This window comes from Cannabis sativa, chromosome 2, assembly GCF_029168945.1.
Source record: "Cannabis sativa cultivar Pink pepper isolate KNU-18-1 chromosome 2, ASM2916894v1, whole genome shotgun sequence".
In the NCBI taxonomy this organism is placed as follows: Eukaryota; Viridiplantae; Streptophyta; class Magnoliopsida; order Rosales; family Cannabaceae; genus Cannabis; species Cannabis sativa.
Genome location: NC_083602.1, coordinates 1,777,664 through 1,805,416, shown reverse-complemented (window position 1 = coordinate 1,805,416; position 27,753 = coordinate 1,777,664). Strand labels below are relative to the sequence as shown.

Sequence of the window (27,753 nt, the reverse complement as noted above, 5' to 3'; positions counted from 1 at the left end):
ATAATGCATTTCCACTGTGTTAGATTTATCAACTGCTTAAAATAAAACTAAGGCACCACCAGCGTTCTAGATCGTTTGTGCGCCCGTAGCCTCTCACAGTATACGTACCAGAACTGACCCTGCTCACTATACATACTTCCCTGTCTAATACCTGTAGGGGGAAAGTAAGGGGGGTGAGCTAAAAGCTCAGTAAGGAAATGCTTATCAAACAATACCATATAATATCACACATACCATTAATGTATTTATTAAGTTTTAGCAATATCATACATGCTCTTTTATAACTATAACCAAATAACTGTACATATGGAAACCTTTATCATACAAGTCTATACTATTTGTTCACACCGTACACATATACAGAGATCATAACTCCAATATCATACTCATAACATAATCATATCAATACTATAAATAATAATAACATTATCACAACATTGGCATATCATAGCCATTACTTACATAACCCGGCCTAGCGACCTACAATATCCTGGGCCTAATCTGCCCATATAATAACATGGGCCTATGCAGCCCTACCATTGTTATAGGATAGGGTATCTCTATATTCAACAGTAACATCACTTTATCATACCCACCATAACAATCTCATACACGACTCAAGAAAATGCGGGGGTATCTCTACATTCAACGGCCTTATCCCGTATCATACCCCACCATGGTCCCCCACTTTACCTGAGACGTTAGCATACAACATACAACATACAACATGCAACATACAAATATATCATACAACATACAACCTGAAACATACAAATACAACATACAACATATACAAGTCATACAACCATAATCTATGTATCAATTCACAAACTCATATTGTGTCCATACCACACATTCTCAGTACCATATACATATTCATAATAACAAATCATAAATCATATTTCAATATATAAAGAATTTATATTTATGCAGATAAACACATAGAAAACTATCTAATTTCCTTACCTCAAATCCCGCTGCTTAAGAGTTGTTATCTCGTCACTACTACCTATAATAAGACATGGGTCAAGGCCCTAATATTAAAATTCGTACTCTTACAGTACAACAGAAAGATTACTATTTTTGACCAACAACTACACTAATTCAGTAAAAGTTGTCTTCATAAAAATTATAGGAAATTTCATTATCTTTCCAACGATATAAAGATCATTAAAAATAGATTAAAACTGAGAGAGTTATGATTGTTTTACTGAAACTATTTTTGAGAAGGAATATGGAGTAACGAATTATACGACTTAGCAAAAATACAAACTTTTTGTATTGAAAGGTTCAGAACTAGAAGATAACATCTTCATGAAAGTTTTAGGAAATTAAATTCCCTTTCCAATGATACCAAAATCTCTGGAATTGGAATTATATTCAAAGAGATATTACAATTTTACCAAAACAGTTTTGGAAGAACAAGATTCAAGAAACGAATTACATGATACAGAAGGAAACTAACTTTTCAACATAGTATAACTCCGAATTCACGAAATGTTTCTTCATGAAACTTATGGAAAATTGAATAAGCTTTGAAACCATATATAGATCATTAAAAATGGACAATAATTGAGAGAGTTATGGTATTTTAAGTGAAAGTACTTTTTCTGGGAATATGAAAAAAAACGATTTACAACAACATCAGAAAGATGATAATTTTTGACATAGAATATCACCGAAATGGTGAATAGTTTCTTCATAAAAATTTTAGATCATCGAATAAGCTTTCTAACGATACAAAAATCGCTGGAAACGGATCAATATTGAGAGAGATATGACTATTTTACTAAGACAATAATTTTCAGAAAAAAATAAAAACGAGATTTCATAGTTTAACCTAAAAGTTCACAACAATAAGTGGAAGAACTCTCTTACCTCTTGATGACTCTTCTTAATCAGTGCTAGATCTTGAAATCTCAAATTATTAGAATGGTGATGATGATCTCAATGTTATGTTGATGAAAATCATGAGTGTTGTTTGGCGAAGAGAATGAAACAAGAAGGAAAATTATAAATCTTTGATAGGTAGCGAGATGGACAACTTGTAGGATATAGGATTTTATGAGTGTCCTCTCTAAGAATTGTATTCAGGCTGAAAGAAAGAGATTGAGATTGAGTTTTATTTTTCTTAGGGTTAGAGACTCTGCATATTACGTATCAAGAATGTGATAGATTTAGGTTTTATAATCTAATTAAATCTATAAAAGAAAATAATAAAATAACCCCTATAATCTGATGCTAATTTAACTGTAAATAGAATAATTAAATAAAAATCTTGTTTGTTAGATATAAGTTTTAAATTTAAATTTTAAAACTTAGGGTTTCTATACTAAACTTAGCAGGTCGTCACTTTGTAACCTAATTTTGACCCCAATAAAGTTAAAATTACGATAAATCTATTTCTACATAATTGATAGATCTTTGAATTATCTTTCCAACGCCACTGAAATCACCTCAATCCGAGCTCTAGAACTCCAGATATGATCGTTTTAGTAAAACAGTTTTTAATCCTGCGAATTTATCCAAACCTACGAATTTTTAACATTAATTAATTAAACTCACTAAATATATTATAAAACCCTAATGGACCTTCATATTGGGCTTTAATTAAACGATTACTTACTCTGTAAAAATACCATAATATTTTACTTTCGTAGATAATACAACTTTAACTCTCTCTAGAAAATTGGTACAACTACTCTAAGCAATAATATCAACTCACTAACAACACAAAGAAACAAGATAATTATCCTCGCTCAATTAATATCCAAAAAAAAAAATTAAATACTATTTTAATCTGGATATTACATTATGTGATCATATTATTACGATTATTACGTTCTGCAATCTATATTTTTTTTAATTTTCTTTTTATCTTACCCCTATTTAAGTAATAGTTTAAGAATATATTTAAATCATTAAGCTTTCTTAAACACTAATATATTGCATTCAGTATTCAATAATAATCTCACTTTCAAATAACATAGAAAAAACCTAACATAAAATTTAATATACGTGCCTCGCACGTAGTTTTTTGCTAGTATATATATATATCATTAAGTATATTATTAAGTAAAATTTAAGTAGTTTTACCATAAATATTTTTAGAAAACTCATTCTTCCATAAAAAAAAAAAGGAAAAAAATACCATAATTATAATAATAAATATCCTTACGTTGTTGTCAATTAGAAATTCTAACATTGTTGTCCATAAAGTAAACTAGTAAAGTATATAACAATAAAAATTTCCTAATTTTGTCCAATTAGAAGTTATTTTATTTATTTATTTATTTTTTGAAATGTTACAACATAGTTATTTATTTGTTACATTTTGTGTATTATTCCAAACAACCAAAGAAAAATAAGAACTACACACTTGTAACTAGTAACCACTATTGCAAAGAGGGAGAACCAAGAACCAAAGAACTCCACAAAACAAAATGAGACTAAATATTATTTTTGAACCTTATTATTTATAAATATTAATGATGAGACTATTTATTTTGTTAAATAATAATTTAAATTTTATATTTTTCAAAATAATACATAACAATATCCTCTCACTTTTACTCAATTTATTTTTAGGTTAATTAGTAATTTTCCCCCCCGAACTTTGACATATACCAAATTATGCCTCCTGAACTTTTTTTGCCGTTAAAAATTCCCCTTGAACTATTGAGATTGTTAAATTTAAGGACTTTTATCTAATTTCATTCAATTTTACTGTTTCAGGTACTAAATCATGCTCCCTAGACTTTGATATCTACCAAATCATGCCCTTCAAACTTTTATATGTATTAAATCATACCCCCTGAACTTTCATTCATGTTAGAATTTTTTTACTAAAATTAGATAAAAGTCCTTAAATTTAACAATCTTAATAGTTCAGGGGACATTTTTAACGGCAAAAAAAATTCAAGGAGCATGATTTAGTACATGTCAAAGTTCGGGAGGAAAAATTGCTAAATAGCCTTATTTTTATTATAGATAATTTCTAATACAAAGAAGTACAAAAAAATATAACTAAAATGGTCATAGCACCTTTAACTCAAAATATTATTATGTTCCATTATGAACTTAGGATACTATTACATTCTATTTTGATAAATACAAAAAATATTTACCCAATTATATTTACAAATGGGTTTAGTTAGTGAAGTTTGAGTATTGTTATTAGACACCAATAGTATTTAACACCTTCTGTAAGTGACACTACATGATTAATTAGCGATATTCTCTAAAAATTATTTTATAAAAGATTTAATATTTAATTACTCTGATAACAGTAAAATACTGAGTGAGGACTGGAGAGTACTAAGCATAAATAGTGCTCTAATTTGAAACCTTAAACCTTCACTTTAAATGCCAAAATTTCCACCATTCTACTCAAAGGCCTAATTCCTTGTTATAACTCTTGACTCTTGACTTCTAATTCCTTATTATATAAGTCTTGACCATTTCTCTATATTAAAAAAAAAAAGATTCTTTAACCATAAACTTGGCCTATAAAAAGAAACCCATTCTTTCAAGTTTCAAACTCACACAAAACAACACAACACAAGTCAAAAAAATAAAAACTCTCTATAACTTGCTTAGCTATCATAATATGAACTCTCTTTTATTTCTTTTCATCTTTATCCTCCCTTCTTTCACAACTTCCACCATATTATTTCAGGTATATATATACATATATATAGTTGTAATTTTTATTATATATATATAATAAAAATTGAATTATTTTATTAATAATGAATATTAGGGGTTCAATTGGGGGTCAAGTGAGAAAGGAGGATGGTACAATTCTTTGAAGAACACAATTTCTGATCTTTCTGCAGTTGGAATAACCCATGTTTGGTTACCACCTTCTTCTCAATCTGTTGCTCCCCAAGGTAATAATTTTATTATATTAATAATCAACTATAATAACTAACTTTATTTGTTAATTAGTTTCTTTTCTAATATGAATTTAATTGTTGCTTGTTCATTTGGTCATGTTTAATGCTTGTAAAAACAAAGATTGTTAAGAGTGGTGTCCGACACATTTTAAGGTGTGTGGTGAAATTTAGTATCGAGTTCTACAAATTTCAATTTAGAGAAATGTTACCTCTTAAAGTGTCGAGCACCATAACAGATAGTATACTGTTATTGGTGAAATTTAATATTTAGTTTTAGATATTTTGATTTTATAAATAGTATAGAAAACTAATAATCACTCATAAGTCATAATGCGCTATGTTTATATGGTATTTGACACTTTAAAGTTAAGATTGAATATTTTTACCCGGACTCGACCAACCCAAAAATGTCACTATTTATCTTTTATTAATTGAAAGCTTTTTTTTACGTTTTATGCATTCATTTAAAATAATTTTTTTTTAGCACAGTTACAAAAATTAAGCCGAATAACATTGACTAATTTTGTAAGTCATATTTTGTATAAAATTTATTTTCCACTGAAAATGATCTAAAGTTACGTTATATTTCAGTATTATGATAAATAACATTTAGAGAAGTGTTAAGGAAACTCTTTATGACGAAACAACACATTTGTGTTATGGTTAAGTTATGTATATTTTTTTTAATTAATTTTTATTTATTAAGAATGATGTAAATTATCTTTGATTAATGATTCAAAAAATTCATAAGGTTATATGCCTGGAAGGCTATATGATTTGGATGCATCAAAATATGGTACTAAAGAGGAATTGAAGTCACTAATTTTGGCTTTGAAGCAAAAAGGAATAAAAAGCATAGCAGACATAGTCATAAATCATAGAACAGCTGAAAAGAAAGATCAAAGACGAATATATTGTATATTCGAAGGCGGTACCCCAGACGATCATCTTGATTGGGGCCCTTCCTTCATATGCAAAGATGATACCGCCTACTCTGACGGCACAGGAAACCCTGACACAGGAGCCGATTTCGGGGGTGCTCCCGATATCGACCATGTCAACCCGAGAGTTCAGAAAGAACTCTCGGATTGGATGAATTGGATGAAATCCGAGATTGGATTTGTCGGGTTTCGATTCGATATGGTCACGGGTTACGCGCCAAAATTTACTAAAATTTATATGGAGCAAACAATGCCAGAGTTTGCAGTTGGAGAGAAGTGGGATCCACTTGCCTACGGGCAAGATGGAAAACCTAATCTAAACCAGGACGCCCATCGAGGCGCCCTGGCAGATTGGGTTGCGTCAGCTGGTGGGGCCGTGAAGGCGTTTGATTTCACAACTAAGGGAATCTTACAGGATGCAGTGAAAGGGGAGTTGTGGCGGTTGAAAGACTCAAATGGAAAGCCACCAGGCTTGATAGGAATAAAGCCAGAAAATGCTGTGACATTTATTGATAATCATGATACTTGGTCCCAACAAATTTGGCCATTTCCATCTGATAAAGTCATGTTGGGTTATGTTTACATTTTCACTCACCCTGGAACTCCATCTATTGTAAGTGACTATTTACTCTCTCAACTTTAGTACAATTTTTTAAGTATAGTATTCAATTTTTTGTGTGAAATATATTTTATCTAATCTCATATTTATTATTTAAAATAAAATTAGTATAAGAAATATATATATAGCATATCAACTCATTTATAAGATCAGGACTTACTTTATTTTAGAAAAATCTCATGAAATCTTATAAATAGTTAGCGGTTTTCTAAACATCATATATAAGTATATTTAATATTATTATTATTATTATAAAAGAGAATTGGTAAAAAAACACTATTGATGCTTATTACTTTCTTCAGTGTCATACTGTTATTAGTGTAATTAAATATCGGGTTTCATATAACTTAAAAAAATAATTTTTAGAAAGTATCACTAACCAATTGTAGGGCACCAACTGTAGAAAGTACTGAGTATCACTGGTACCCAATAACAATGCTGATTATAAAGTGATTGAGATTTTTTGTGGGTTTTTTTGTTTGCAGTTTTATGATCACCTAATTGAGTGGGGGCTTAAGGAGCAAATAAGCAAGTTAAGTAGAATTAGAGGAAGAAATGGTATAAATATGAATAGTAATGTGAAGATATTAGCTGCAGAAGGTGATCTTTATATGGCTGAAATTGATGAGAAGATTATTATGAAAATAGGCCCTAAAATGGATTTGGGTAACCTTTTGCCTTCTTCAAATTACTACAAAATTGCCACTGATGGTCAAGACTATGCAGTTTGGGAGAAGAAGTAGACTAGCTATAATATATTCTACTACTTATTTACATATATAGTATACTCAATAAAAAAGAGAAGAAAAAAAAACACAAGTGCATCTTCTATTTAATCATAATATATGGATAATATTCAATGTTGTTATTGGCCTTTCTACTAATTTTTGCTGTATAATGAGTTCTACTAATTTATTCAAAGAAGTTTCATCACTAAAGATTGTTTGAACTAATTATTACTTACTATAAAACTTTGTTGTGCTTTCTTCTTAATAGTGATAACAAATAATAATAATAATGATTTTTTATTTTCTAAAAAATGAGAAATACCATTATCAATCTCTTTCTCAATTTTCGATCTAAATTTTTTTAATTTTTTTTTTTTCATATCGACATCAAAACACCAAAATTCTTCATATATCAGTTTACCATGAATATATAAAGAAAAAACCAATAACATATTTTTTACAATAAAGTATTCAAAACTTTTCTAGCATTTATAGAAAATATACTAAAATTATAATGAATAGATTTATTTATATATTTTTTTTAAAAAAAAATAAGACTCCAACATGTATTTTTTAGAAATAAAAAATAAATATTGTAATAATAAATTGTAATCACTATTTATTTTGGTGTAATTCATGTTGCGATATCTAAGTTGACTTAGCATATTGTTAGAATAATAAGTATATTTGTTTGAATGAAAACTACACAGATAATAGATAACGTCATTTCTTTTATCTAATCTACTAAGATTATCTTTAGGTGGCGTTTGGTTGGAGGGAATGAAATGGAATGGAAATTAAACGACTTTTATTTTATTACTTTATTTGGTTTTATTGTAAAGTATTTGAATATCATTCTTATTCTAGTTATGTTTTCATTTCTTCCAATCAAATGCCACCTAATAGGGTATTTGTTATGTGAAATTGAGTTTGAGAGAGTAGAGTTGGAGAGAATATGAAACTTATGCTAACATTACCACCATTTTAATTTAAAAAGTGAGACCTATTTACTATTTAGAAATACAAATTCCTTGTCATTCAAATTTAATTTAAATTTTACATTACCTCGTACCAAAAATTCTTGAAGTAGTTATGATGACCCAATTAAAATATGCTGAGATATAAAATTCTTATAGCTGACACGTGATTCTTGAAATTATTAAAATGACCCAAAAAAAAATAAGAAAGAGATCTACACTAGGTGTATCCCCTATTAGTTTTTTTTTTTTTTTTTAAAAAAAATACCCTATTAGTTAATAATAATAATAATAATAATAATAATAATAATAATAATAATAATAATAATAATAAAAAAGATTACCCTTAAAAATAACTTAAAGATTACCCTATTAGTTAAGCCGATTCAGGAAAAATTTCTTTGCTGCTGTGCTTACTGGTTTAGTCTACAACCTGTGGAAAGCTCGCAATCTATGTGTGTGGGAAAAGAAGAAGCTGACTGTTGCAGAAGTGTTCGAAAGAACCAGAAGTGAGGTGCTTCAAAGAGTTCAAGCAATATGGCCGAAAAAGGTGTCAACTGATGATACCAACTGGTTTCAAAATTTAATAGTTGTGTAATTGTAACTTCTGTTTGTATTGCACAGAGTGTATCAGATTAGAGTAAAGCATGTATTATATTGAAAAAGGTGGCATCTGGTGTGGAAAGATCTTAATTGTATAGCATGTTATTATTTTAGGCCCTTTATTGGGGTGCTATTTGATTGTACAAATTAGTTTTGAGCAATAAAAACTTCCTGATTCATCAAAAAAAAAAAAAAATAACTTAAAACCTTTTTACACAAAATCTTTTTTTTTTTAATATTATAAAAAATTAGTTGGTATAGTTATATGAACTATGAACTTTGGCGCCAAAGCCGTTGAGTCAAAAGTTTGAGATTTTAGAGTATGAACTTGGCTTCCATTGGTCTCTCCACAAAATCCAATCTTTCATCTTTTCATTCTCTCTTCAAATTTTATTTCGATACCAAAAATCCAAGACGGGTATTACTTACTTTCCGTGAATTGTTGAATTACAATGAGAAACCCAATGACTTCACTTTTGCTTTGCTCATCAAGGCTTGTGCTTTATCTTGTTCTTCTTCATTTGGGTTCAAACCAACATTTGAAGCAAATCAGATTCATACCCACTTGATCAAATCAGGTGCTGATCAATTTATGCACCTCAGTACTGCTCTTCTTGATTTTTATATGAAATTGGGTTGTTTGACATTTGCACAGAAGGTGTTTGATAATATGCCTCAAAGAGATGTTGTCTCTTGGAATGCTTTAATTTGTGGATTTTCGAGAAATGGGTATCATTTCGATGCGTTTGATCTCTTTGTTCAGATGTGTAGAGAGGGATTTAGTCCTTGTCATACGACTTTGGTTAGTTTGGTTCCGTCTTGTGCTAGACATGAGTTGATATTTCAGGGAAGAACCATTCATGGGTTCGGGATTAAGTCTGGACTCGATTCGGGTTCTCAGGTGAAGAACGCGCTTACCTCTATGTATGCGAGATGTGCGGATTTGGAAGCTGCTGAATGCTTGTTTGAGGAGATTGTTGAAAAGAGTGTGGTTTCTTGGAATACCATGATTGGTGCCTATGGACAAAATGGTTTCTTTAATGATGCAATGCTTTGCTTCAAACGAATGAGGGAGGGAAATGTCGAAGCAAATGAGGTTACCATGGTGTGTCTCCTATCAGCAAATGCTAATCCAGAATTTACACATTGTTTTGTGATTAAAACTGGTCTAATCAACAAATGTTCTGTAAATACTTCGCTTGTTTGTGAGTATGCAAGACGTGGCGATTCGAAATCAGCAGAAGTGCTTTACAAGTCATTACCTCAGAGAAACTTGGTTCCCTTAACTGCAATTCTATCTAGCCACGCGGAGAATGGTAACATGTCATCTGTGATGGAATGTTTCGCTCAAATACAGCAGTTAGACATGAAACCGGATGCAGTTACTATGGTTAGCATTCTCCATGGGGTTACTGACCCTTGTCACTTCGGAATTGGACTTGCCTTCCACAGTTATGGGATCAAGAGTGGATTGAGTATCGATAATCTTGTTGCGAATGGGTTGATAAGCATGTACTCAAAGTTTGACCACATCGAAGCTGCCTTTTCGTTGTTTTTTGATATGCATGAAAAGCCATTGATTAGTTGGAATTCTTTGATTTCTGGCTGTGTTCAGTCTGGAAAGGCAACTGATGCTTTTGAGGTTTTCTGTCAAATGAAGATGCATGGACACGGTCCAGACGCCATCACTATTGCTACTTTACTATCTGGGTGTGGACAACTTGGACACTTGCAATTCGGGGAGAGACTTCATAACTATGTCTTGAGAAACAACATAGAAGTTGAGTCTTTCGTCGGAACTGCTCTTATTGACATGTACACCAAGTGTGGAAGAATAGAACGTGCTGAAAATGTGTTTAAGAGCATCAAAGATCCGTGCTTGGTGACATGGAACTCAATGATTTCGGGTTATAGCTTATATGGTTTTGAACATAAAGCTCTTTCTTGCTTCTCCGAATTACAGGAACAAGGGCTAAAGCCAGATCACATCACCTTTTTGGGTGTTTTAGCTGCCTGTACTCATGGAGGTCTTGTTGATGAAGGAAGAAAATATTTCGAAATTATGAGAAAGGAATTCAATGTAATGCCAGGGCTGCAGCACTATGCTTGCTCGGTAAGTCTGTTAGGTCGCGCAGGCTTGCTTGACGAGGCATTGATACTAATCAAAGACATGAAGATAAAACCTGATTTTGCTGTGTGGGGAGCTTTGCTTAATGCTTGTTGCATCCATCAAGAGCTCAAAATCGGGGAGTACTTGGCTAAGAAGTTATTTCTCTTGGACAACTCGAGTGGGGGATTCTATGTTTTGATGTCGAATCTTTATGCTACTAAAGGAAAGTGGGATGAAGTAGCCAAGGTGAGGAAGATGATGAGAGAAACTGGAGGTGATGGTTGTTCTGGTATTAGTGTTATTGAGGTCAATTCATTGTAATACAAGAATACAACTTTCTCAAACGATACCAAGACGGGTAATTCTCAGTCTCAATATCCAACTGGAGAAGAGCTGTTACTGCTACAAGATAGTCCTCAAGGACATTCCATTATGGATAATCGCTCCATGCTCGGAAAATAGGCAGATGCTGATTCACCTCATGCCCCACAGGTTATAGCAAATCCCCATTTGATGACATTTGGAGGCATGGCCATATTCATGTATTTTCAGATGTTAGCTTCATTTATGAAGTTACAATCAACTCATTCCTTGATAATATTTTTTCTTGATTCTCTCTAATGTACTCTTACTTGCTCTTCTTACATTGTTGCAGTTGCTCTGCGTGTAGCGAGACTCGAAAGAGGAATCTCAATTTACCACTTTGGTACAAAGCTGGTGCAATTAAATATGGATTTGTCCATCTAATCTTGATAGGGTAATTTCTCTATTCATTAAATAAATCACAGATCATTTTTTTTTTGTAGTTTATTAGTCTTCCCTTGTGCATCTATATATCCTTGTATCATGTCTAGTCACAAATTTGGTTAAACAATAAGATACATGGATTTTGTGAGTCTTTGGTCTCAAGCCAATTATAAGATTATTTTCCAAGTTGGAAATTGCTTTAGAGGATCTAGGAACCAGGGCCGGCCTTGGGCATAGGCGGGCTAGGCCTGTGCCTAAGGCCCACCTATTCCAGGGGCCCAAAAAAATTTTTTTCCCTATTATACAATTTTTTTGTTGATTTTGAAAAATATCATTTTTTTTTTCTAAATAAGGGCCCAAAAATAATTTTTTTCTCTATAGCCCACTAAATTTCAGAGCCGGCCCTGCTAGAAACCTAGGTATTTTTTGTTTTTTTAAGACAAAGTTCCATCTTTTATTCTATTTGGAAACTTAATAAATAAAATAAAGAATGGTCAGGATTGGAAGCTTAAGGAGATTATAAAAATGGTGGTGGGGGGTTGGTGTTCAGATTGAGTCATTTACTGATGTTTTTTAACATTTCATGGCATCATAATTTAAGGTTCGAGTTTCGTAAAACTGTTTCTCATTGCAGGACGCCGTACAATAATGGCGATGCTTGGCTTCTTTTTGTTCAAATTTCAGTAGCTCATGTTGGTCCAGTTGATAATCTTTTGGATCATTTCTATGATCTATGATCTATGCCACAAAACTATTATTCAAAACCTTAGCTCTTGATTTGAATATCTCCCAAGACCACATTTTCCATTACAACTTTTTTTAATGTTTGAATAGTCATACTTTGTTGTACTCATTTATGACTAATGATTGTAATACAAGTTGGTATTATTTTACATATATTTGTTGTTTAAAGAATATATAGTATTCCCACTTTTATGTCATACAAAATGGACTATCAAAAATAATGTAAAAAAGCAGCCACCTAAGGATATTATAATCAACTAAGCTAAAGTGGGATATGTTAAGGTTGATTAGTAAATCATAATAAAAATAATTAAAAACAAATTACACAAATATAAAATAAATAGAATTTTTACCTCCTGAACTATTACTATTATATAATTATGAATTTCTTATGTCATATTGAAGTTCTTTTGAATTATTACTATTGTCAAATCATGTCTCTCCATCTAAAAGTTAATATGTAACTATTTCACATCCTATAAAATATTATTATTGTAGAGTTGTGCTCCCTAAATTATTAATGAATTGTGCTCCTGAAACTATTACCGCTGTCCAATTATACCCTCTAAATTTAAGATAGAGAGATTAAATTTAATTATTGTAATAATTTACGAGAAATTTAAAACAATGTAAAAAAATTCAAGAACATGATTAAATAGTGGTTATAATTTAGAGTAAAAAATCATACTTATTTCTGCAAGTACAATATAAATTGTTGGCGATCAATATAAACAAATTTTAAATTGTAGTGGCCTTTCTTAGTGTGTTTATTGATCATAACCATGAAGAAATTACTAGCTAATTATGTCATTGGCTAGTGAAACATAAGTTTCAATTGACAATTAGTCTCCATGATCAAGTTAATTTTAGATTCATTATCACAAGTTTAGTATTAAATAACACTTATATGTACTCTAATGGATTAAAAGTTCAATTTTTCTAACATTATCTAAATTTTCAAGATCATCTCTTTCTTATAATTGTCGTAATTTTTTATTATAACTCATAGATTGATTTAGCATGCCTTTTAACTACTCCCATTTCGTATTCTTGACCAAAAAAAAAAAAAAATCAGTAATGAACAAAGTTAAAAATAGCTCACAAAAAACCCCACACTAATTCTTTGATTATGCAATGCAAACTTGGAAAAACTATTACAACAGCAGTATATTTTTTCAATATTTTCCAGGCTTGTACAGTACATATTAGTAAGTATTTGGCCAAAATCATCAAAATTAATGATGACAAGTCCAACCCAACTTTATTACAACATAAACAAAAATCATCCAATCATCTTTATAATACATTCAACAAATTATCACCACCAACATGTACATCCAAGAAATTCTCTGTATGGTAAAATTTAGTATATAATGTTCACTGCCTGAGAATGAAACCACCAACAAAAATAAGAGCTTAAACCACAACAGCAAAGAATATCACTAGCCAATTCCGAGGAGGAGAGGGGTTATGTTGACTTGGTGGAATGTGCTCTTCTCCTTGCCAAGAACATAAGAAATCGCGGGAACAAAGATTTCTTCTTTTTCTTTCCAGCCTTGGTTTCTTGAAATGAATCAGTTTCACTGTCATTCCCGCGTGCATATGAATTCGGGCTTGGAGCGTAATGTACGGGAGGAGGAACAGTAGCATCAGATACTCGGTCAGAGGTGGTTGCTTCTTTTCTCCCCTCGAAACTAGCCCTTGGACTTTTTATGGGGTTCACTGCAGTATGACCAGTTTCACCGGCCTTGCGTCGTTGCTCGTGTTCTGCCCTCCATTTTCTTAGCTCCTGTTCTACTCCCAACTTCCCTTCCTTGGCCTTCTCGGCCTTATCCATTGCGATTTTCAATGCTTCTCTTCTAGAAGCCATCTCCCGATTAACTTCGTCCAACTTTTCCAAGCTCCTTAACTCAGATTCTTTAGCTAGTTCAATTTCAGAGTTGGCTGATGCAACCCTCGCGTTTGCCAACTCTTCTGCCTCGTGTGCTCGCTTGCTTAGTTCATAGTACTCCTCTAAAGAAAGTGTTACCCCTGAAGGTGAATCCACATCGTTAGATGATCTAGCTGATTCACTCTCTTGCAAGGCCTTGATAGCTGCCAAAGCCAATTTTTCCGAAGCTTTGGCAGCCTCAATTTCTTTTCGTGCTGCAAGTAATCTACTCTCCATAGTGCTTGCTGTAGCCTTTGCTTGTTCTGTTTCTTCCTTTGCCTTTCGTAGCTCTTCACGAGCCATTTGAGCAAGTGTCTTGGCCTGATCAGCGTCCTGCGCTGCTTGCTGTAATTTCCTCGGTAGTTCTACCATCTTCTCAGCAACTTCTTTCTCCTTCGACTGAACAAGAGCTATCTCTGATTTAGTCCTGTCCAGATCGGCTTCAAGAGATGAAACAGCTATCGATGCCATTCCTTCTCTCTGTCTCATCGAGGCAAGAGCTGATTTCTCAGTTTCAACTTCCACTTTTAATGATTGAGCAGCCATCTTTAAGCAATTGACTTCAGCCAATGCTTTTTCTATGTTGACCTTTACTTCCTCGAGCTCATTCTTGGCTGAAGCAACTGCTGCTTGAATGTTGGTATGAGTTTTTCCCTCTGATCCCTCTATTTCACTATTTGATTTTCCTTCACCAGATTCCTCCTTCAACTTCGATTCCATGTAAGCAGCTAACTCGGCTTTCAAATCAACTAGTAAGGCTGAGGCAGCATCGAGCTTCGATTTGAGATCCTTAGCCGATAGAATTTGTTGGTTAAGTCTCTGGATCTCCTCATCAGCTTGTTTTAGTTCCTTATCCCAATTAAGAGAATCTTGCTCCCTCGCCATGGACGCTCCAATTCTTTGTTCCTCTGCTTCCAAATGTGCAGCATGTGCAGACTCCAACGACTCCTTCGTTGCAATCAGCTCGATAGTGAGTTCCTCAACTGTTTTCTCAACTTCCTTGGAGGCAGCAACAGCCTCTGCGGCTCTCTTGGCAGCCACGTCTTTGTCAGTTACCAAAGAAGAATACTCTTTACGCAATGCTTCTAACTCCTCTTTTACAAATTTCAGCTCTGAAACCGCAGCTGTATGCCTGGCCTTAGCAACCTCGAGCTGTGCCTTGGCAGCAACACTAGCCTCATCAGCAATCCCTTGCTCCATCTCTTCCACACGTAGCTTCGCGAGTTCTGAGTCTTGTTTCGCCTGATCTTCTTCTGTTTGTGCCCTCTCGAGATTAAGCTTTAATTCTTCAATGAGTCTCTTAGTGCTGTCCAACTCTTTCAATACTTGTACTTTTGACTGCTCTGCGGTCTCTGATATTTTCCTGTATTCGGGGATCTCCCCCTGCGCCTTCTCAAGTTCTTGCTCCACAAGCTTCCGTCTCTGTAAAGCCAAAGACGAAAAGTCAGCACAATAGTTCATAAATAAACCTTGTGTTTTGCAAAAGTTACCGATTGAACCATTTGTTCAAAATGGTACAAAATAATACTGTGTTTAACTTTCGTCTCAATAAAACTTAATAATAATCTAACCTGAAGGTGTTATGATCAGGCTGGTTACCTTTTTTCTGCATTGGTTCATACTAGAGACGGGCTTCAAGTTGGTTATATTAAAAACAAATTGACGAAAATTGAACTTAGAGTATTATTTTGTATCATTTTAGAAAATACAGGTCTAATTTTTCATTTAACAAAATAGAGAGTCTGATCGGTAACTTTTGCAAGCAAAGCTGTTAGAAAAGAAATGTATGAAAGTCATAAGAAAATCGATGTATACCTCTACTGTCTGAATTTTATGTGCTTTCCAATCAACAATTCCTCCAAACTTAGAAACAGCCTCTTTAACAGACTCAAAAGGAGCTGTTGTATCAATAAGACCTCTATTTGCAATAAGTTGCTTAACAAGTTTAGGAGAATCAACAAAATCTTCTTTACGGACAACAACCTTGGCAATTTTTGTGTCCGGGAGAGAAAGATCAATAGGCGGTACACCATGATCGTCACTTTTAGAGATTGTTAGCTCGGGTGATGAAGCAGAAGGCACATGGGCAGTCTCGATACTATGTTCTAGAGATTTCGGCTCATCAGAGGCATCGTGTTTTGCTCCTGTTTCAGAAGTCTCCACCGATGTTGAAGCTTCATTATAGGTATCTTCTGCAACCCCATTACCATTAGAGGTATGTTGTACAGCTCCATTTTCTGAACTTTTCATAACAACCTCATCACGAGTCTCTGATTCATCGAATGTTTTTGGTGAGGCTAAAGCTGACGAAAGTTGATTTTCGACAGATGTATCCACTGAGATTGCTGAGCTAGATGCTTGATTATCTGTTGGAACAAGTTGGTTTTGATCTAAAGAAGCTTGAACAGTCTCAGTTAACTTAGTACTTTCTCCAATAGACAAGTCACTCCCAGTTTCGGCTTTTCCATTCAGAACTGATTTATCAGTCATCTCATCATGGTGAGACAATGAAGAGGTTTCTGGAGGCAACTGTTCAGAAATTTTCACATCTTCCATTTCCCGAAACTGATAAAATGTACCGAAAATGTATCCGAATTCCCAATAAAGAACCTAAATCAGGCCAAAAAGAACAAGAAACTCAGGTTTGTTTGGATAATTCAATTTCAAACAGTAACCAAGATATTCAAAAATTGATAATTTCTTATATGTAACAAAACCCATAATCCTAAATTCAATCTTAATAAATAAGCAGAAATTTGATTACAAGAATATATGATCATAAAAACAAAATCTTGCAATAATATATGATCAATATATTCTTCCATATTGCCCCAAAAAAAAAATACAATTGATTATGTTTCCAAGATAAGAAATAAACTGAGATATTCAATTTCAGTTACAAATTTCAAAATATTTACAAAACAAAGAACAAAGAACAAAACTTTCAACCACAACAAAACAAAATGCAATGTACTGTGCTCTTGTATCTATTCCCAAGGAATTTTATAAATATTATTATAATTATTATGTTAATAAATAAAAAACCATATTCCCGTGAGTAATATGTAACGTTAAGAATTTTATGTTGAAGCAAGAATGGTTCTTTATTTTGGATCTTGAACCAAATTATTATTATCAATTATTAATCAATAATAAATTTTCTTGTTATTAATCCAAATGATTTTGTATAAATTTCTATATTAACCCAAATCCCAAATCATTAAGAACATATATGGTAATTAACTCAAACCAAACCATGTTTTTTAAATGGAAACCCAATTAAATTAACTTCAACAACCCATTTGGCTTTCTGGGTTTCTTCAATTCAATAATTCCAATAAAAAAAATTAACAATCATATAATTATAATTATAAATTAATCACAAAACTAGATCAAAATTTAAGCTTAAACTTACCGGATTAATCAAGATACGAAAAAGGGGGACCAGAGAATTTGAGAATATATGTTGTCAAAGATTACTGCACCAAAAATCACATCAAATAAATGAAGTGAATTTAAATTAAATCAAAAAAAAAAAACCCAAAACATAAAATTATTGAGAGGTGGGAAAAACTGAAGCTAAAAATAGCAAGAGAGAGAGAGAGAGAGAGAGAGAGAGAGATTAACGGAGGAGAAGAGAAGAGGTTTACCAGTCTAGATCCATCTGTAAGCTATATTTTGTTTTTTGGTGTTAATATAAGGTAAGAGACCCATCAATGAAAAGGGAATAATTTTCACAGACCCACCAAAAAGAACAAACCTTTAACAGACCAGAACAGACCCCATTAGAAGAACAGAACAAAATCAGCTAAGAAAAGTGTGTATATATATGTATATAACTATATATGTGTATATATGAATATGTAGCTTAAGTGTTTGATAAATTGTGTGTGAGAATTGAGATAAGAAAATTATAAGTGTTATGGAATAGAAATTAGAAAGAGAGGAGAACCACAAAGGTTATAGCTATTAAGCTTAGCTTGTTTTCTGAATTAAGTCAAGAGAAGAGAAAGAGAAGAGAGTAGAATTATTATTATTATTATTATTATTATTATTATTATTATTATTAATGTTTTTTGTCTACTTTATGGACATATCAATTCAATTCTCTTTTCTCACCCCTCTATGTGAATAGATTTGTTTCCACCAATCAAATAAAATGGTAATTTTATTTTTTTTCTTTTTTAAGAATAAGATAATTATATTTATAGCTTTTATTAAAAGAATAATTATGTGTTTCATCTAAAATATGTATACAAATTAATGAGTAATGTTAAAAGGTGTTAGTGGTGTCTAACACTTTTTGATGTGTAATATGTGTAATTAAATGTTAAATTTATATAATTTAGAGTATTATTATTAAGTATCAGTGGTATTTAGTACTTTTTATAAGTAACGTCCCATAATTAAAAGATATTATTTTATATTATATGATACTCGATACTTAATTACATTATAACGGTATGACATCAAGAAAGGTGCTAGACACTAATAGTGTTTTTTTAATAATTCTTTAACTTTTATAGAGTATCGTTAACTAATTACAAAATACAATTTATAATTAGTGTTAGACAATACTAATATCTCATAATAATGCATATCTTATCTAAAAAAAAAATGATTAGTTGGAGAATTAAAAAAATAGTTGAAAAAAAGATTTTATTATCACTATGTCTATGTGTAATATTTGGTACATATTTCAAATACCCATATTATTACTTTTATTAAATGTTCAATGCAATTTTTGCTACTAACTAAAAACTCTTAAGAAAAAACATTACATAATTTTAGCTAAGTATTTAAAGTAAAACAAACGAACAAAAAAATTTAGTAACAAGTTAACAGCTAAGCAAACAAGACTTTTGATCCCAAATAATGGTAAAAAAAAGCTAAGAACATGTGTAAAAGGTTAAAAAGTGATAAAAACATCATTATTAGCACCTATAACAACACTAAAATGAAACTTAGTAGGTAAACAAACATATTAACATACTAAAAAAAGATATTAATGAAGACCCATAGCACAACTTCTGGCAAAATTTAGCAACAAAACATCATCATATGACAATGCAAAAGTTGTTATGCTTAAGTTTTGAGCATGGTAGATGATTCACAAGATTAGCTCAAAGGGAACATTTTTGTTGAATAAGCTGAATAGCTAAGGTAAATATGAGGAGAAAATTAAATTATATATCTGTTTTATTTTTATATTCTTTAAGATATACTTACTTTCAGTAACGGACACAGTAATAAGAGTGTGGGGGCTATAGTCCCCACTAAAAAAAAAGTTAGTGTGAAAAAAAATTAAATATCTTCTATTTAGTTAAATAATTATACAACAAAATAGTAAAAAACCCCACAAAATAGTTATAATTTTAATGTAAAGTAAATAATAAATATTTTTATAACAATTAAGTCCCCACAGATCAAAAATTCTGGGTCCGTCACTGCCTACTTGTATAGATGATATTTTCATTATACTCTTTAGGCTAATGTAAATTATATGTTAGAGTTAAGTGGAGGGTGGAGATATATTGTGCAATACGCTCACAAAAGTGAGTATATTTTAATAAAATATAATATAAGAGTATTTTTAATTAATGAATACAAAAAAGAAATAATTCTCAACTTATCCCAACAGCGGGACAAAGGGGCCACGCCCAAGACTCCCCACCAAGAATCAAAAAATCTATTAATAAAAATGTCTCAAATTTATTTTTTAAAAGTATTATATCTTGTATTTTCACTATTATTTATTAAAAAATATGACTATTTTTTTATAAAAAAAATAATTAATTTATTTTTTAAGATACAATATTTGAAATTTAATAATAATAAAAAAAGCTTATAATATTTTTAAAATACTATATTTTAAATTTTTACCACTATATATACAAACAAAAACATAATTTTTTTTATATAAAAAAGCTCAATTAGATTTTTTGATCTAAAACCCTCAATTAACTTGAGACGGACCTGATATAAGTTCGTGTTTCTAGTGTCCCTAGCTCAAATTGTGAGTTCAAAAATGAAATTATGTGACATTTTTCTAAGAATAAGAAGTAGAGTGTTCGAAGTGATTATCAAGTTGCCATGAGTATTATTGAATGGGAAATTTGATTTTATATGCTTACAAAATTAAAAAATTTTATTATTAAACCAAAAATTTAAACCCTTAAAAAATTATGCCTTTTTTTTTAAAACCCCAAAAATACCCCCCTCACAATTCTCTCTTTCTGCATCATCTCTCTCTCTCTCTCTCTCTCTCACATCCCAACCGCCCACCCTCACCACCACCTCCGACCTCCGACCCTCACCGCGACCTCCGACCACCCGCACCAACACCCCGACCCAGCCCCACTCTCTCGGACCGCCCAAAAGTCGCACCCCGAAATCTCTTCCTCTCTCTGAAATCGCAGAAAAAAATTGCCCCCAGGTCCGATGGTCGGACCATGGGATCCGATGGGGTCCGACCAATCGGACCCATCGGACATGGGAGCAATTTTTTTTTTTTTTTTTGCGTTTTCGGAGAGAAAAATTGCTCGGTAAGTCGCACCGAAATCTCTTCCTCTCGAAATCGCGAAAAAAATTGCCCAGGTCCGATGGTCGGACCATGGGGTCCGATGGGGTCCAACCAATCGGACCCATCGGACAGAGCAATTTTTTTTTTTTTGCGTTTTTAGAGAGAAAAATTGCTCCCAGGTCCGATGGTCGGACCATGGGTCCGATGGGTCCGATTGGTCGGACCCCATCGGACCCCATGGTCCGACCATCGGACCTGGGGGCAATTTTTTTTTTCTGCGATTTCAGAGAGAGGAAGAGATTTCGGGGTGCGACTTTTGGGCGGTCCGAGAGAGTGGGGCTGGGTCGGGGTGTTGGTGCGGGTGGTCGGAGGTCGCGGTGAGGGTCGGAGGATGGAGGTCGGAGGTGGTGGTGAGGGTGGGCGGTTGGGATGTGAGAGAGAGAGAGAGAGAGAGAGAGAGAGAGAGAGAGAGAGAGAGAGAGAGAGAGAGAGAGAGAGAGAGATGATGATGCAGAGAGAGAGGATTGTGAGGGGGGTATTTTTGGGGTTTTGAAAAGAAAAACATAGTTTTTTAAGGGTTTAGATTTTTGGTTTAATAATAAATTTTTTTAATTTTGTAAGCATATAAAATCAAATTTCCCTATTGAATTTGCTGAAACTTCCTATATGAGAAATAATGAATCATAGTACTGAAAAATCCTTTAGAAAATGAGAGTTCTCCAAAAATTAAACTTCGTGTGGCTGCCTACTAACAATGTTTTGTGTTGTAGGGACTTAAATGTGAATACTTGTTGTGATACATATAACTATGAGGTGGAAGAGTATTAGTCAATAAATAAACTGTTGTAAAACCGTTAGTCAGTTAGTTTCTGTTTCAGTTAGTATTAACTAACTTGTGCTTTAGTTGTTGTAATCCAAGCCTATAAATAAATCAGCTATTCATTTTAATGAGTTAAGCTTTTCTTGCTATTGTTTTGTTTTCCTGTTCTTCCTTGAGTTTTATTCTCTGGTTTATACCTCTTCTGGTTCTTACCTCTTCTCAGCTTGAATAGCTTCTACATGGTATCAGACGTCTTCCATGGAGTCCTCGATTCCATCTCCAGATCCTACACCTTCGACTGTTACTGCTTCTCCACCAGATGTGACTGCGCAATCCCCTGCCTCCTCTGTTCACAATCCATTTTCCAGTTCTTTATCGACATCCCTCACGATCAAGCTTGATCGTGCCAATTTCCTTTCTTGGAAATCTCAGGTTGTTCCAGCCGTTATTGGACATGATCTTGATGCTATTCTCTTCAATGGCGTTCCACCTCCTCAAAACTTGATCAATGGCAACCCAAATCCTCTCTATCAACAGTGGAAAAGACATGACCAACTTCTTCTTTCTTGGCTTCGCTCTTCAATGACAGAAGGCGTTCTTGCTTCTGTTGCCAATCATCATACCTCCTTTGCGGTCTGGCGTGCTTTGGAACAACGATTTGCGAGTCAATCTCGTGCGAGGCTTTTACAGCTCAAAGGTCAGTTTTCAAATGTTCAGAAAAGCAATCTGTCAATCTCAGATTATGTGGATAAGGTTCAAAATCTTGCTGATTCTTTGGCAATTGATGGTGCTAATATTAGTGATCAAGATGTTGTTCTTCAGATCTTGAATGGCCTAGGTGCTGAATTTGACCCTGTTGTCTCTGGAATTACTTCAAGAAGTGACTCTTTGTCTCTTGTTGAGGTTCAAGCTCTTCTCATGTCTCATGAGAGTAGACTTGAACATCACAGTACCATGACCGACATCTCTATGAAACTCCAAGCAAATCTGGCCGTAGGTAACAATCGCAACAACTCTGGCAAATATATCCCACCAGCTGCTCGAGGAAATATCCCTGAATCTTTTTCAAGAACTGGTTTTAAAGGAGCTCCTCGCGGCACCTTTGGTTTTCAGAATCGATTAATCTGTCAACTTTGTCTTACAAAGAGGGCATCTTTCATACATATAACTATGTGGATACTTAGAAAAGAAATGAAATTTGGGACCAAATAAAAGGGTGCTTGGATTTTGATGTTCAATCATTTTTCAAGAAACTATTTATTGTGTTAAGAACTAATGATTTGAAACTTCTTATGACTATTTCTTGGTAAATTTGGCATGTGAGGAACAACTAAGTTCATGGAAAAATTATTCTAATGGAGGGAGATCTTAAGTGGCCATGAGTTTTGTTGGGTGTTGGGAAATATAAAATTTGTTGGGACCTTATTGAAATAAAAGTTGATATTTTTTTAAAATAACTAAAAAATATATATTTTTAAAAAGGATATTTTTTTCATTGGACTTCCGGGTTGAGTAAGTCCTAAACGCAGGCTTAGCCTGTCTTAGCACAAGCTCGACCTTGTATGTTAAGTTCCAAGGGCAATTCAAAGTCTCAAATGAAAAGAACAAGGTAAAAAAGGCCTAATCGAACCAATATGGTTGCAACTTATCGAAAAAAGCACAGTCCAAGATTAACATGGATGCAAGTGTCATGTGGCCAGTGATAGATCCACTTATGAACTAGAGGGGGGTTTAGTCCTCTCTTAAAAAATTATATACATTTTTATATATATCAAATAAGATAAATATTATTTTGGACCTTGTATTTCGTAAAAATTACTGATTGAACTCTCGTTTTATTAAATAACAAATTGGACCATGTATTTTCCAAAATAGTACTACATAGTACCCCTGAACTTATTATCCAATCAAAATAAAAATGAATAATAATTCTATCTAAAGGTAATATGAAAAAATTAGTTACGTTTACTGCATCTTTTTGTGTTAGAAATTGTTACGTTTACTGGTCACGTTTACTGGTGATATTACCCACGAGGCTTCTACTACTGAGGCTTCCGCCCAGAACTCACCTCCACCTGACAACACTAAAATACTTTATTCTTATTTTTTTTTTTCATGCTTGGATTTCACACTTTTTCATGTAGTTCTTGTATGGCCTTAAGGCCCCTTACTTTCAAACTGATGACCGACCAAGTGGTCTTTAATCCTAGCTTTATCTTCTTTTGGTATTTTAAACATGTAGCTGACTGGGCAACCTTTAATTCTAAATTTATGCATTTTATGTTCACCTTGAAGCATGCCCGGATACATCTTACTTAGATGTTAATTTTTGGCTTTAACGAATATTCAAATTTTTTTTGCCTAATTATCTGTGCTTGTTCGATGTTGTGTGTAGGTGCCCCCAAGTGATCAAGCAAACTTATGGTCTCTTAGTCACTTGCAATTCACCAATTAATTAGATCTTTTTCCTGTTCATCTTCTTGAGAAGACCGTTTTACACGCATGTTGAACTAAAAATAAGAATTTTCTTTGAAAAGTTAATTCATTAGCAAGTTGTTTGACACATTTTGAACTAAAAAAATGTCTTCTATTTTTTTAATTGGTTTTACATATGTGTTGTTGTTGTGCAACGTACATTTTTTGTGTAATAAAATCTTACAAATACTAAGTATGCCTTGAAAACCATGTTCGGGCTACCCTTACGCAGCATACCGTGCAAGGGCCACCACTGAAGAGTGGTGGTCATATAACTCTTCTGAATTCCTGCACGGTGAGATGTTGTAGGAACCACTATTGAAGAGTAGTGTTTTGTACAAGTGGGTTACTGGTAGTACTTTTTGAGATGTTCTCCATTCTAATACCTTTGTAGGAGAACCAATTTCATCATCTCATTGTACCTGCCAAGTTTGTAAGCACCTTTACTTGTAATTTCCGTCACTTGGTACAGTCCTTCCCAGTTAGGTCCAAACACTCCTACTGCAGAATTAATTCAAGAATACTCTTCGTAGCACTAAGTATCCTATGAATAATTTCATCTCCTTGACTTACTTATTAAAGTACCTGGTAACTTTTTGCTAGTAGGCATGTAGTTTTAAGTTGGTTTGGTCTCTTCTTTCTTCTATTTCATCAAGGGATTCTGCTAACAATGTGTGGTTTGTTCTTTGGTCATAGGTTGTCCTCCTGTAAGACGGTGGTTCTAACTCAATGGGCAACATTGCTTTATAGCCATAGGCTAATGCAAAGGGTGTTTGTCCGATGGTTGTCTTTTCGGTGGTCTTGTGTGACTAAAGTACCTCTGGAAGGAGGTCGTGCCAACTACCTTTTGCCTCTTCTAGATGATTTTTCATAGTGTCCTTGAGGGTCTTGTTTACAGCCTCTACCTGTCCATTTTCTTGAGGGTGTGCAACTACGGAGAACTTTTAATAATGTCGTGCCTATTGCAAAAGTTGGTGAATATGTCGCTATCAAATTATTTTTCATTGTCTGATACAATTTTTTGAGGGGGTCCAAAACGACATATGATGTTCTTGACAATAAAGTCAAGAACTTTCTTTGAAGTTATAGTTGCCAATGGTTCAGTTTCTGTCCACTTACTGAAATAGTCAACTGCTACTACAACATATCGTACTCCTCCTTTTCCTTTAGGAAGTTGCTCGATCAAGTCTATCCCCCATATAGTAAAGGGCCAAAGAGACTGCATTTGTGTGAGCTCGTTTGGTGGAGCTCTCAGGATCTTTAAGAATCTTTGGCACTTGTCACATTTTTTGAAATAATCCATCGAATCCTTGATCATGGTAGGCCAAAAGTACCCTTGTCTAAATATTTTTTTTATTTGCTTTGGTGATTTCCGCAGAAACCTTTATGCACTTCAATCAATAGTCGTTCAACTTCTTCCTTAATGACACGTCTCAAAAGTGGCATTGAGAAGCCACGTCTGTACATAACCCCGTCAAGGATGAGGTACCGAGCAACTTTCCTCCTCATTTTTCTTGCTTCGTTTTTGTCCTTTGGGAGGACTCATGTTTGGGAGGACTCTCTTTCTCTATCTTCTGTGAGTTATTCTTGTTGATCAAACCACAACTCTCATCCATTATAGGAATTTACTAATGTATCCCTACACAATTCACACACACACATTAGTGCACAATGTCATTTTTTACATTTCTTTTGATTCTGAAATGTGGATACACAATTGACACATTTTGTTTCTATTTGTTTCTTTATGTTTCCTTTACTTTTGACTTTACTAATTTTGTTACTAGTGAGGAACATCACAGCAACAACACACTTAAGAATTAGGACAAAAATCAAAATAGAATAACACAAGCTCAAGAATTTGAGCTAATTCAAAGAAAAAAAAATGTTGAAACAAAACAGAGCAAAGAGATGAGAACAAACATAGCAATTGTACAAGGTTCACCACCAAATGTTGGGGTTACATCCATGGTGAGCTGCTTCAAAGAAAGCTCAGATCAAATCCACTATCAAGATCGAAGATTACACACGACTTCAAGGGTTCCAAGTCACATTCATCAATTGGTAGCCTTCTCTTTACAATTAGGTATGAATCTCTCCTTTTTTTTACACTTTGTTCTCTTTGGATCAAACTGATCCCTTAATTTTCAATTTCTAACTCTCTTATTTTATTTTTTCTGAACTCGAGAATTTTTCTCTCTGGGTTCACACCAAGATCTCAATTCTTCTGACTTCTAGAAAGATTTTTCTAAAGTTGTAAGTCTTATTGCTCTTCTCCTCTTCTATATATATAATTGTGAAGTGAGTTAGTTAAAAAAATTAACAAACTGTTTTGTTGGTCTTGATTTACGAGTATGTTAAATTTGTTAGGATTTGGTCTTAACTGTTTTCTTTGTATATATTGGACAAGTCAACTTATATGGGAATGAATTTCGACAGTGGAACCCGAGTTCCCCAAATAAATATATATGTATAATTTAAGTGTGTCATTTTTTGAATGAATGGACGTCTATTAATAAGAAAAGAAACTAGACCTCATGGTCATTACAAAATAAATGTTTCGGTATTTGAGAGATAGGTAACCGACCAAATCGATTGTGGGTGAACGCCCACTTCGCCACATTATGGGCAACAAAATTACAAGTTCTGGGAATACACGAAAACAAGCAACCATTAAAATATTCAGAGAGCTCTAAGCAACAATTAGAGTAATTCTCAATCTCCCAACAAGACGAAGCGCGGTTGAGGGAGTTGATCACGACCCGAGAGTCACTCTCTACGATGACAAATTTGTGACCGTTGAGCTTTGCGGTTTCCAGAGCTAAGCAAACAGCTGCCGCTTCTCCACAAAGAGCATCTGCATAGTCCAGTCTAGCTGAATGCACCCAGACCACCTCACCCAAATGGTTTCTAGGAACCACGGCAATACCAGAACTACCCAGACCAACTCTTACATCACAGTTCAGCTTCAGCCAATCCTAGGGAGGATGGCGCAAGTCTTCCCTCTGGATCGGGACCACATCAGGTAATAAAGTACCTTTCAGATTTGCGAAAACATAAAGGGTAGAGTCAATACAATTGTCCAAGTTAGGAGAGCAGTTATTATGGATCTTGTCATTCCTGGCACGCCATATAGTATCCACTACAACTGACGCATAAATAAAGACTTCCTCCACATTTAAACCTTTGGAACCGAGCCCCCACAGGAACTTGACCCAATCCCAAACACGAATACCAGAACCAGTAATAGGATAAATCCCCCAGGGGGACGATCTCCAAAGGTGAAACGCAAAGTCACAAGAAAGGAACAAATGCTCAGCAGATTCCTCTTCCCTTCCACATAAAGGGCAGATCACTTCCTCAATATAGAATATTTTCTTAATGATGACTCTAAGAGGGAGGGCATTTGACAAAATACACCACCAAAGGACTTTGTGTCTCTCTAGGATTTTACTGTTCCAAAGTCTATTCCAAAGAGAAGGGACAACATCACAACTAGGAGCTCTCTGTAAAGCTTGAATAAGATAGGCCGACTTGCATGAGAACCTTCCATTACGGTCTTTGGTCCAAATCCACTTATCAGAACCATTACCAGAAGGATGGCCCCCTTTCAAAATGGCAGCTATTGTATCCTGATC

At 33.5% G+C, this 27,753-nt stretch overlaps 2 protein-coding genes and 1 pseudogene across 2 annotated transcripts; 2 read left to right on the top strand and 1 right to left on the bottom strand.

Moving 5' to 3' along the window:
* The first annotated feature begins 4,450 nt into the window (after positions 1-4,450).
* LOC115721187 (pentatricopeptide repeat-containing protein At2g04860) lies at positions 4,451-12,538 on the top strand. Its single transcript, XM_061109811.1, is given in 7 exon segments — positions 4,451-4,678; positions 4,763-4,892; positions 5,650-6,452; positions 6,944-7,269; positions 9,268-11,402; positions 11,532-11,633; positions 12,258-12,538. Coding segments are annotated over 5 exon segments (3,258 nt in total). The 5' UTR covers positions 4,451-4,609; the 3' UTR covers positions 11,198-11,402; positions 11,532-11,633; positions 12,258-12,538.
* A 923-nt stretch (positions 12,539-13,461) lies between these two features.
* Positions 13,462-18,421, bottom strand: LOC115718418 (protein WEAK CHLOROPLAST MOVEMENT UNDER BLUE LIGHT 1). The gene is made up of 4 exons (XM_030647196.2): positions 17,948-18,421; positions 17,713-17,776; positions 16,113-16,907; positions 13,462-15,719 (listed from the first exon to the last, which is right to left on the bottom strand). The coding sequence occupies exons 3-4, from the start codon at positions 16,851-16,853 to the stop codon at positions 13,836-13,838; spliced, it is 2,625 nt and encodes an 874-aa protein (XP_030503056.2). The 5' UTR covers positions 16,854-16,907; positions 17,713-17,776; positions 17,948-18,421; the 3' UTR covers positions 13,462-13,835.
* Positions 18,422-22,432: 4,011 nt separating this feature from the next.
* On the top strand, positions 22,433-22,568 carry LOC133035311 (small nucleolar RNA Z247; annotated as a pseudogene).
* The last annotated feature ends 5,185 nt before the right edge of the window (positions 22,569-27,753 follow it).